General features: G+C 36.2%; 1 protein-coding gene across 1 annotated transcript in view; it reads right to left on the bottom strand.

The window, feature by feature from the left end:
• Positions 1-4,327, bottom strand: part of LOC127796652 (chromatin modification-related protein EAF1 B-like) — a 28,562-nt gene extending 24,235 nt beyond the window's left edge. The window contains 9 exon segments of the mRNA XM_052328907.1: positions 205-285; positions 520-708; positions 1,641-1,796; positions 2,187-2,306; positions 2,416-3,694; positions 3,796-3,893; positions 3,992-4,046; positions 4,171-4,285; positions 4,288-4,327. Of these exon segments, the coding sequence (XP_052184867.1) occupies positions 205-285; positions 520-708; positions 1,641-1,796; positions 2,187-2,306; positions 2,416-3,694; positions 3,796-3,893; positions 3,992-4,046; positions 4,171-4,285; positions 4,288-4,312 (2,118 nt within the window). The 5' untranslated portion in view covers positions 4,313-4,327.
• Positions 4,328-13,041: the final 8,714 nt, after the last annotated feature.

The raw sequence follows: 13,041 nt of genomic DNA, 5'->3' as shown, positions 1-13,041 counted from the left end.
AGTAAATTTAGGCATACCAATGACAAACCATGCTGGGGATACACCTTGCATGAGAGGTAAGGTTCCCTAGATTAGTATAAACTCTTACCTGTATCTCATTGCTAATTGAAAGGAGGAAGAACATCACGAAAATGAAACATAGCAGCAGCAACACATCATTTGTATACTGCATATAATAAACAAAGGAACGAGCAGCATACTTACCTCAGCTTGTGCCAGGTGAGACTCAATTAAATTTCTGTATATTTCCATTGAACCAGGAGGCACCGTATAGAAGAGGATTTCCTGTGATATGAAAGACAAGTAAAACAATAAGCTACAGGTATACGTCCCTTAAAGATATCAAATTTAGACATCCTGAAACAGGTGATAAATGTGTGTATTTTTTTTTTTTTTTTTTTTTTTGGGGGGGGGGGGGGTGGGTGTGGTGTATGGTGTTCAGAATAGATGATTAAACAAGCACACACTTTGTTTGGTCAGCAACAATACTATACACATATATATTAAGTCAATCCATACTTCTGAGAAGTGATCCTCCCATGACATTTCTGGAATGATGAAATCAGACATCCTGCTAGGCATAGCCGGTGCTTCTACTAGGTCAACCACAACACGAAAGGAATCATGCTTCAAAAATCTCAGTGCATATCCCAGGACGGCATGTGAAAGATCTCTTCCACAATGCATCTCTTGCTCTTTTCCGATCTCCTGGCCGCCACCACCACCACGTACAGCATATTAAGTACAAAATAACTATAACAAAACTACATCAATTGCCAAGCAAAGCTCCTGCCCCACAAACCAAAAAGAAAAAAGAAAAGCAAAGCAAAAGAAAGAGCAGGTTGTTCATAAGGAACATTTGTGCAGGTTTACTTATTAGCAATTTATTATACAAAATAACTATAACAAAACTACATCAATTGCCAAGCAAAGCTCCAGCCCCACAAACCAAAAAGAAAAAAGAAAAGCAAAGCAAAAGAAAGAGCAGGTTGTTAATAAGGAACATTTGTGCAGGTTTGCTTATTAGCAATTTATTATACTGATGTTAATAGCAAATCAGAAGCTATTTTCAAGTATTCTGCTGTTCGGAGAACCTTCTTTCATTGCACAAAACAAAAATGTAGCAACTATTGTTTGGGAAGAATATAGGATGTGAATTCATATACCACCCACAGTTTAAAGTAATACTACTGTCTTGTGCAGTTCCCAACTAAAGACCATAAAATAAAATATCTCATTAGTACTTTCACAAAAAAATTGAGAAAGTCAAAACGAGTCTATATGTCGTGATAAATCAAGGCTAAGAACCATATGGATAAAGCAATTTTGACATGCATAAATAGGTTCATCTGTATATCCATCTTTTTATTGGATTTCTATTTTATCATCTCCATTTTTTTTTTCCAGCCTTTTTATCACACAAGGATACATTCTGATGGTAGACATGTTCCAGAAAACAGGCAGAAACCAAAGACAACTCAGGCAAAGACCAGGTACCTATTAAGATAAATTGAATAGTACTTTATCAAGAATAAAGATAACCACCACAAAATAGATTTTGAAATAATGTGTTCAGCAAACCCATTCCCATCAACCCTTCAGGATCAACCTAAGTCAAATTAACTGTTTCTATGAAGTACCTTTGCTGAATGCCAGAACTCCATGATAGCTTTTGCCATGGTGTGAGCCACTTTTTTTTGCTCTCGGCATACATTTTGTTCTTCAAATTTTAACCGGGAAGTATAAGCTATTCGATGGCATATTTGAGCAGCAGCATTAATCTTCCAAAGTCGCTCCTATAAGAGATAGACTTGTTGTAAATCATAAGGGTCAATACAGCTGCAAATATATATTTGAAATAGTTTAAAAAACAGATAGTTGCAATTAATATGTCTGGGTAAAATGCAAATACTATGTTAAATAGAAATGGTATTCGAAAGGCGTCCTACATAACGATGAACAAATTGGGGGGTGTCCCCGAATGTACAAGCCTCCGCTTTGCAAGGGTTGGGGGACGGTCATCTTTGTATGCAGCCTTACCCATTCTTTTCAAAGAGGCTGTCTCCACAACTCAAGCCTGTGACCTTCCAGTCACAAAAAAGCAATCTAATCATTGCTACCAAGGCAAACCCTAATAATGGAAATTGGGGAGAAATAAAAACTCTACCAAATCAAGGAAATCAAACCTGAACAAAATCATTTGCCATCCATTCCATTTCTTTGAGGACAAAGTCCCAGTGAGATTTCTGATGATTTTCCAACGGCATGGTACCAACATTCAACTCAGCAATCCTTTTACGCTTTGCCTGCAGACCACATTATGTCAGCCATACCTGCCTATTGATGAAGGTAACCATGAAGTTCCTTCGATGTTAAATAATTAAATACCATAAAACACAGTAGTTAACAAATAACCTCTATAATCTGGGCCTCCTCCAAGATAGAATCTTCATGTTCCTTGTTTACCAATTTTGAGGAGATATCAGAACAAGTTTGTTGCACAGGAGAAACAGCGGAAACCCTAGTAGCCATTGTGGTCCCTGAAACCCCACGAATAGAGGGGTCCATGGAGTCTTGAAGTCCACCAATACCTTTTTCTTTTTGGGAACCAATATGGTCACAAAAAGATGAATCCGTAGAATCTCGACGCGTATCACTCCCATTACTTTCCTTTGGAGGATTCAACATTTCATTCAATGACTTTCCAGGTGTCGCCTCCATATGTGATGTATTATTGCCACCTAGTCCCATTACCTCAGCACTTTTAATGCATGCCAACTGATTTTGCAAGGCAGGCCCCCTTCCATATATTTCTTCCTCGGATTGGAGAATAGAAGACGTACCAAGGGCACTTTGAAGATCAGAATTGGGTAAATCATTAACGAAAGCACAATTGCTAGCAGTCTTCTCCTTTTTTTCTTGTAAAAAGTCACTGCATTCCATATTAGGTGTCCCCTCAAGCAATAAAGATCCTTCCTTAGTGTCTCCATTGCAATTGACACTTCTTAAATTATTGCACAGGTTACCATCATTATTTTCATCTAAGATAAGGCTGGTTTGGGTACACAAGGATTCCAAATCTAAACCTTTTACACTGAACTCAGCAATGCTGTTTTCACCTTCATTTTCTGTGCCTTTTCTTTCTTCCTTGGCATCATCGATAACTCCATTCATCTGGATTGAGATGGACTGATCCTCAGTTTTTGTTGCAGCTATACAAGGTGGACATTCAGGCCCCCCAGCACCCATAACATAAGTTTCCTCAGCATCAACTTCCGAGCGTTGATTTTGCTGATTATACCGTCCCAATTCCCTATCTAACCGACCATCAGAAGGTAAAGCCTTAAGAGCCATACCACCATTTGAGCTTGATCGAGCACCATCACGATTTGGTCGAGACCTGTTTCTTCGCTTATATGCTCGACTCTTTGGGAGGCCAAGAGCATTGGATTCCCCTGATTCTTTGGCCTTCTGTTTCCCATCCAACTGGGAAGACTGTTTTAATGGAGAAATATTATCCCTGGTGGGAAGTACAGAGTTCCCATCACCTTCACGAAATTCACCTTCACCATCAAATAACAAAAGATTATCAGCACACTGGGGTTCACAAGCTGGAGGTGCACCAGGTCTGCCACTACTTTCAACAGAATCTCCACGTGGTGAAGCAGTCAAAGCAAAACTATCTTTAGCTTCACTGTATAAAGCAATGAGAAATTAGACAGCCCAGGGAGGGAATTAATAAGGCAGAAGAATCATGAATGACCAAACAAAACAACCAAAGGTAAAAAAGGAAACCTGGTCACAAATTGGTCAGGATGACGATCAGCTGCTGAAGTAGATTGGACACTAACAGAAGCAGCATTCACAAATTTGAAATCCAAGGGATTTCCACCCTGAGGATAAGAAGCATTTAAAGACCTGAAAATGTTTAGACTGATTCTAAATCCATATAAATAATTCAAAAAACATTGGAAGGGGCATATATCCGTACTTTCTCCAGAAACTCCAGCTCTCTCCTCCATTCCTCACGCGCATCGTACTCCTGTCTGTTATTAATAATTAAGCTTGTAAAGATTGAGAGCAAGCAACAAGCTATTAATTTGTAGCAATAATATCAATACATAGTATCTCACAGTAGCTGGGTAAAGAAGTATTAGGTGGCATTCTCACCTAAGCTCTGCTTGAGCTTTCTCAATTGCTGCTCGAAGCGAAGAGGTTTCGGCAGCAATTCCAACTCCGCCATCAACAACTCCCCCCATGGAATCAACCTCAGCATTGACTAGAGAGTAGATCCTAAGTTGAATCCATGCATTCCTGCCTTGATATCTACAATTATCCCCCTCTTATAGATTCATGACTTCTGTCAGCTTCCTATAAGCAGAATCACAAGAATGGTTAGATTATAAGGAAAATTACAATTAGAACAACAGAAAATAGCAAAGGATGATGAAAAAAATATTTCATGCTTATAACGTTATAAAGCATCAGCTTCTCTACAATTGAACCCTGCATACAATCCAATCAGACATCATTAGCCTGAAATATGTGTCAAAAGTGATGTTGAATTAAAATGACATCACCTTGAACGATATGAACAATAATTAAAGCACTAATACGTTGATAAATCATATAGAACTTCACTAGATCCTATGTCCATATTTGACACCAAAGTTTCAAGGGCACATGTATGCGTATCCAGCACATCTAAAAGTGTAAACTGTAAACAATGATGGAACTCGTTTGAATTATCAACACTTCATCCATGCTTCCAGATATAGTAGCAAGGATCTGTATAACTTTAATTGTACACGAAAAAAGGATATTAAACTCTTACAATTTGCTTCAATATCTTAAAATCCATACATAGAAAATGGTGCTAATAGCATCCCTACAACCTCGTTGTATGCTTGTGTAAAGTTGACCGGACAAACAGACATACTTCTTGTCACAGTCTTGCCTCGTTTTTGCATCCACGCAACATAGCTAACAAGTGAAAAATACATTATCATGAGGGCTAATCTGAAGATGCTAACAGATTAACACTATGGCCATAACTTCCAAGCATATAAGCAATAAAAAGAGAAGACCCCACGGTTATTTAAATAATTGTGGACACTTATCTTGTCTCCGAATATATGTACTAAATATGTTTGATGCGCATGGTAAATTTATCAATAAAAAAGGCCATTCCCAGTGCACAAGACTCTCCACTTTGTGAGAGTCAAAGGAGGGTCATATTAATTCATAGCATTTACTATACCATATTTATGAGTCAAAGGAGGGTTATATCTTAAGGCTGTTGTTTTTGTTGTTGTTGTGTTAAGAAATATCTAGCAAAAAAGTTCACTTATTTTACGAAGAACACCAAATATCACCCCCCCCCAAAAAAAGGCATAATAACGACACTACAACAAGATATTATCAAAACCACTTATGTAAGCTAAATCAACCTCATCCAATTCAAAGAAATAGGTAGCTAAAAAAAAATGTATAAAATAAACTGAAGCATCATTTATGGTAAATATCACAAGATGATGAACTCCTGTAGCGGCACACGTGCATGAATACAGCCAAGTCAGAGATGCAGCCCATATGTATAGGAAGGGCTCCAGAAAACTTAAACATTAAAAAGTAAAACAAAAAATATAGCATAGGTAAGTGAACACATATTCCTGAATACACATCCCAATGTTTAGAGTATAAACTGCTACAGCATCATGGTAATCACCCAATCAGCGACCTTTGACACATTCATATCAACAGACCATATCCTCATCAAGTGAAAACGGTGGTTAAGCAGAAAAAAGAGCGATACAAGACCTTCTTTATTGAAATATAAGTGTGCAGACTAGAGAATCCATTGCCATCAAGCAGTAAGGATAATAGTTACAACAGTGAAACCCAAAACTCACCCTTGTGCACAAGCACTCCGTGTTCTCTTTATCAGCACCACTACTGGCCTTCAGAATTCTCTTACGGACAGCTTCGAGAGATCAGCTAAAATTCATAAAGCCTAACCTCGCAATGAAGCACATCCCACTTAACTCACCTGCAAGGTCATAACAAGTTCCTGCATTTAATCACACATTTACTAAACAAGCTACGTGTAACGGCAAGACTTTAGCACGTAAACCTCCAAGCATTTGAGTCAAATTCGCAATAGTTTCCCCACCGCTGCCTCGAGGATCAACCCTAAATTCCAATCCGAACAGCAGTCCATATCCTAGGGTTTCCCCGACGTGCACATTTTAGACCAAATTCCTAGGGTTTTCAGGCACCAAAGATTAAGAACTCACCTGAATTGTAAACAGCTCGCCGCAAAGTGCCGGGCACGCAGTCCTTGGAACTTCCTCTCTCCCTCCTAGGTTTTTGGTTTGGCGAAAAGACCTAAATTCGAATTAGCCCTAGAAAATAGCCAGCCATGCGAGCATTAAGCGAAACCCTTGTGAAACTCTCTCCCCTCTCTCAATACAGTTCAAATACGAATACAGATTCGAGTCTCCATATATGTAATTGGTTCCTGGTTCATTCGTCTTCGCGCTCGAGCCCTTGTTTTCCCTCTCTAAAGCTGTTCTCTCTCTCTCTCTCTCTCTCTCTCTCCCTGGATTTGTAAACTGTGCGCCCCTGCGAGTAGTGGGCTGGACATGCAGACGACGAAGAAGAGGCCTTTTCCGAGTCTGCTCTATTTTGGGCCTTTTTTGTGTTTTCCATTTTTGTACTAATAATTTTTTAATCACCTTCCTTTTTATATATTTTTTCATCATTTATTCTCTTATATCTAATTCAACCCCTACAAATATTCGACAAATTCTATCCATGTAGGATAAAATGATACCTAAAGTTTCGTCCAATAATATAGATACGTACCAATAAAAGATAACAGAATTACATTAATGCATGGTTGAAAATCAATATAATATTTTTGACTTACAATGTATTTATTTATATATATATTATTTTTAAATAATAACGTCAATATAATATGCAAGTACAGCCAAACTCAAATAAGGTCGTGAAACATTCGTTAGTAAATATCAAGTAAGGTCACTCTCAGCTGTCGATGAATGACTCATGTCAATCTTTTAACATAATTAAATAAAAATTTAATAATTTGACCTAAAAAGAAATAATCTAATATTAAATTATGAAAATTAAATTATTTTTTTCTTTTTATGAATTTATAACGTATTTTAATTTTTAATGGACATATCAACTTCAATTATAGACTATTATGAAATTCCTTTAAAATGAACAATTAATGTGGGGGCATTGTTATGCCATCTACCATGTCATCAACATTTTTTAAAGTAATGTTATGGGTTACATTGCTGATGGTGTCATTAATTATGTGGCGTATCTTTATTTGAGGAGACTATATGCCATTGTTTTCTCTATATAATATTTTCTTCAATAAAAATGTTACACGTGTCATGACTCATAGTATTACTCTTTTTTTTTTTTTTATCATTGATCTACTATAATGTTATGGGTTACATTGCTGATGGTGTCATTAATTATGTGGCGTATCTTTATTTGAGGAGACTATATGCCATTGTTTTCTCTATATAATATTTTCTTCAATAAAAATGTTACACGTGTCATGACTCATAGTATTACTCTTTTTTTTTTTTTTATCATTGATCTACTATAAACATTGTCTAACTATAATAATTAAATTTATTTATCTTAGAGAATAGCATGGAAGAGTTGAGGCGAGATGACAAGATTTGTGGCACCGAATGAGGGAGGTTAATGGGTGCTAGGCTCGATCCACTGTCTGTGAGAGTTAGGAGGATGCCACAACTATTTGGATGGATTATTAGAGTATTCGAGACCTTACTCCCTGAAAGGTTTTCAATTAGCTAGTCTTCTGATGGGTTCTCGAATGGGTTGGCACCGAATGAGTTAGCAACAAATGAATAGTTAAAATGCATGCAAGGCTTCCTCACGTGGGTCTTCTGATGCCTAATTTAGATGATACTATCATCAAGGAGAAGTATGAATGTATGTACGTATGTATATATGTGGTGTGTTCCATATGGTTGTCTTCCAATGAGTAGTGTCCCAAAGGGCTCGTGGTGGGTTGGGGTCAAAGTTTTTGAGTTTAGGTATGGATCTATCATTTATCTTGTTGTGTAGCAATCAGGTACTTATAGACATTGGCCGTGGGGTCCGCGTGACGTGTAATATATGTCTCGATGCATTGGATAAGGGCGAAGAATTTGAGGTATCTTTTGGGATAAAATGCCGCAATAAGTATCCTCCGAATGAATTTAAAGACTCATTGGAGTCATCGAGTGACTCGAGCTTGGAAGACCCTTTAGATGAGTCCTAGTCTTCTATGATACTAAGGTCTATGTCGATCCAGAGACTTTTGCTTGAAAGTCTTCGACCTTTTTGGGACACTTTTTAGATTTTTCAGTTTTTTACTTTGATTTTCCCAAGGCACCATACAACAATATCAATATAACGTGAACACAAATATATAATATATCGATGTAAAGCATCAAGTGTTAAATTTTGGTGTCTATGTAGCATTTTGAAATAAAAAATAAATTTCATACTTGGCCACATATTTTTATATAAAATATTTTTTATTTATAAAAATATAATTTGTTATTTATGTTTTATTGTTATATACAAATTATATAAATAAAATATTGACTTCAATTATTATAAAAACAATTTATAATTATAGCTTTATATAGTTTTTTTTTACTTGCAAAAATTAACTCTTCCAATGTCTTGATTGTATACATTTTTTAAATATAAATTTATATATACAATTACAATAATGCTAAACTGATACTCAATTTTAACAATTACATAATTAACGATACTTTTTCAACAAATTAACACTTATTATTAAATTATTAACTATTTTCCAAAAATTATAAATATATTTTCTATATGTAAAAACTGCTTGTAGGTTTTAAAAAATAAAATTATTTTTTATTATGTAAAAGTGTTTGTAATTTTCAAAAATTAGAAACATCTTTAATTTAGAAAAATATCTATAATTTTTGAAAAGTAGTTGATAATTTATAAATAAATGTTGTTAATTCATTAAATAAGTAATTATAATTTTATCCTCTTATGAGTGAATAAAAAAAATAAAATAATTCAATTTGATAAAATTAAAATGAATCCAAATCACCAAATCTTTAAAAAGTAAAATAAATTATTAATTATGATTCGACAATTTAAAAAAATTATCTAATGTGGTTTAGTTTAAGTTTTGAGTTTAAATTAATTATCAGCAAAATTTAAATTTTGTATTTAATCATAACATTATGAATTTTAGTTGATTGTTAAGTAAAATAGTAAATTTTGATTTAATAATTTATAATAAAGTATTTGAAATAATAAAAAAAGTATTAAATATTTTACCTCACTCTCAACAAAATAAAAAAAATATAATCGTTATGGGTACGTTTCTTATTTTTGTTATTAGTTGTTACTAATTATTATAATTAAAACTGCTAAAACCAATGAAGTATAGTTTAGATGATTTTAGATATATAATAATTAAAAAAATAGGCAACCTATCAAAAAAATTAATTTAAATAACACAAGCAAAACCTAACAAAAAGGGGAAACTCGCCATTCTCGGTTGTATGAAAACGAAAATGGAAAACAGACACGATAAGAAATAGAAAATATATATTTTTAAAAAATAAGAAACGGGGATGCAAATAAACATGTAGATAAAAATATATAAGATTTTTTTATAAATATATAATTTTAATAAAAAAATATAAAAAATATTCAATTAAACATAAATATAAATTCTATAATATATTCAAACAAATATAAATGCAAGTTACTTATTATTGTAAATCGAAAACTATGATAATAGAAATTTGTAAAATAAGAAAGCTAGAGCTGAGGCAGAGCAAAGTAGACAGCTGACAGGAGCATGTCGGTGGAGATAGGTGTCAAGTAGTTTCAGTCCTCGATGTATTGACAAGGGTCGTAGATGAACCTCTGAAGACATCATCGAGAACTCCTAGAAGTATATCCTGTGTGCTCGGGACATATCTGCACTTACAGAAACAAATTAGAAGGTGCATGGGGATTCCTTATTCTCGTATGCTCTCTGATAATTAAATCAGTACGATCATGAAAGAAGTGCAATAGACAAGTAAGGCGTGCTATTATTAAATAAGGAACAGTGATACATTTCCTGACGAGAGAGGGTTAGTCCTAGTACTGTTATGAGGATCCAATGATGTATCTGCAAGTTAATACCATTCAGACGGGCTTAAGAAGAATCCATTTGGAAGACTGAAAAGCCTAGGGGGTCCTTTGGGAGAAGGTGGGTCTCATAATGCGCTGTCGAAACAAAGTTTTGGCCCCTAAAAAACTCGCCCGAGCACAGCTTTAGGCTAGGTGACGATGCCTTTAAACACTATATATTTACCTTTATACACGACTCATCGTGCATATCATATAAACATTATATATACTATATCATGGACATGACCCAGTATCTATATAAGGGTACATCATAAGGGCGTGGGGGTGTCATGGCACCATGTCACAACATAGGCCCATTTACTTGCCTGCCACCCCTCATAAGCCTTTCCATTATACATATAGACACATACATATATACATAATATATGTCTTGAACCATTAAACCATGCCCTTGGCCAACAGCATACCGACCCACATACATACATACATACATATATATATATTTATATCTATATAATAAAACAGAACTGTTTTTGAAATGTATAGACATTTTAATGGCTAAGATTTATTTTGAACATTTCAATGGCTGAAATTAAACATTTTCCCGCCCAGCAGCATCTCACTGTCTCTCTCCCTCCCACTCATCCCTTTCTGTAGCCCCTCTCATATACATATATACACACACATATACCTACCCATTCACAATGGGCGACATCTTCTCTCTTTCTCTTTCTATACAGAGGAGGTCGAACGGTGGCCGGTGGAGCTGAAGCCTGAAGCAGCGAGCGGCCAAAGGTGGCGGACGATGCAGCGAGCTGGGTGGGCTCGCGGTGGAGAGCCGATGCAGCAGCTGGGTGCGGCAGTCGGAGGCGCAATTAGATGCGGCGATGCTTGACGGCCAGAAGTAGTAGGGTCGAAGTAGTGGAGGCGCGGGAGGTCGCCCGCGGCAGCGAACGGCTGATGGCGGCGACCTCTCTCTCTCTCTCACTGACCCACCCCCCTCCCTCCGTCGTTCGCTGTTGCGGACAAATCTCAGTTGCTATGTATATGTATGTGTGTGTTGTGTGTGTGTATTTGTGATGTTTGCTATGTATATGTATGTGTGTGTGTTCTGCGCCTATCTGTGTAAATATATGTAAAAATGTATCGGCTGATACATTTTATTTGTATGATTAAGATGGAATGATGAAAATATCAATGATTGATATTAATTCTTTTTTTCTCCCCATATTTCTTCTTCCAATTTACCCGCCCAACAATCCCAAGCTCTGCCCCCATTCCACATTTAATTTCTACAGGTGCAATCATGCATCTCTGCCACCTCTACAGAAGTCATCAAATCTCACCTCACTCCCTAATTGAAGAAGGATTGTTGAATTAGACAAAGCTTGCAGTTTCAATACGATTGGGTCGCGTGCAATGTGCGTTATGAATTATGGAAATCTCTTGAAAGTTTCAATCAAAATATTTAAATTAATTATAATAAATTTATAGATATATTAATACATGTAAATAAATAAATTTTTCTCTTTTCTTTACTTTTCCTCCCTATACTAACCTAAATTAATTATTCATCTTTTCTCCCCTCCCAAACACCTCTGCTTCTGGCATCCCCATGTTCCAATCTTTGTATTTGTATCTACCCACATAGGGTAAGCCTTTATACATGAGCTTACTTTAAAATTTTATAAATTGTCCATTTATTTGAATTAAATTATATTTGGTTTCTATAATTTTTTTTATAATTGGAGAAAGATCTTTTGAAGTTAATCTTTTCCTTGAGTGAAGTTAGCGTAAACCTTAATACATAATAATTTATATTAATTTTTTTGTTTACTATTTGGGGTAATGCAATTTTATTTACAATTTCAAAGACCATGGGGAGTGTAGGTAAATAGGTCAAGTGTCACCATCAGTGTAATGCATACATGCATATATAAGAAATGTTACAAGGGATAAGGGTTTTTAAAAATATATAAAATGTACGAGAGGAACATTTAAATGATAGAGATAAATTTTAAATGTATATTAATAGTTGAGATTGAATGAGATGAATGATGTTTATGCTCACTTACTCATTTACTCAGTGTCTCTTTCTCCTTCTTTCTTTTTTTCTCTCACAGGCCCATCCACCCATGTCATCTGGAAGTGCGGCGGGGTGGGGGAACGGAGGGTCGATTGCGAGTGGGGGGCCTGTGGGTGCAACGGTGGTAAGCAGGGTGAGAAGGACAATTGCTGGTGAGGGACGGGCAGGCGCAACGACGGTGAAAGGGGCGAGAGGAAGGACGACGGGTGGGGGCGAGGAGTTGCGAGAGGCTAGCAAGGGGCGATGGCGGTCCGAGAAGCTGTATGAGAGGGCAACGACCGGTTGTGGCCAATAGAGGAAGTGATCGGGCCAGACAGTAGAGTGGCAGAAGAAAGGCATGGCAAAAGGTGCTCGCGGCAAGGGGGCGACGAATGACAAACGCTGCTTGCGGTGCTGGGAGGCGACGACAGTGATCGCATCTTTTGGTTGCTGGTAACGGCCAACCTATCGCCCCCGATTAACGGCGATGGGGGGTTCAAGGAACCCCTAACAGGGGTTTGACGAACCCCTGACCCGCGGCCCCAAATCGGCTGTTGTCGGGGCCCTTTCAAGATCTCGACCAACAATGGTCGGGAACTCTAAATTTTTTTTAAATTTTTTAAAATTTAATTTAAAAAAAATCTATATACAAGATCAAGGAGTATTTTTTATTATTTTTTTAAATTTAATTTTTTAAAGCATTTAATACTTAATTTTTAAGTATTCTAAATATCAATAGTGTAAGTTTTTGAAATTTTTTGAAATATCATGTAAGT

Source organism: Diospyros lotus, chromosome 3, assembly GCF_014633365.1.
Source record: "Diospyros lotus cultivar Yz01 chromosome 3, ASM1463336v1, whole genome shotgun sequence".
In the NCBI taxonomy this organism is placed as follows: domain Eukaryota; kingdom Viridiplantae; phylum Streptophyta; class Magnoliopsida; order Ericales; family Ebenaceae; genus Diospyros; species Diospyros lotus.
The sequence above is the reverse complement of the archived record's forward strand: the minus strand, read 5'-3'. Positions and strand labels throughout refer to the sequence as shown.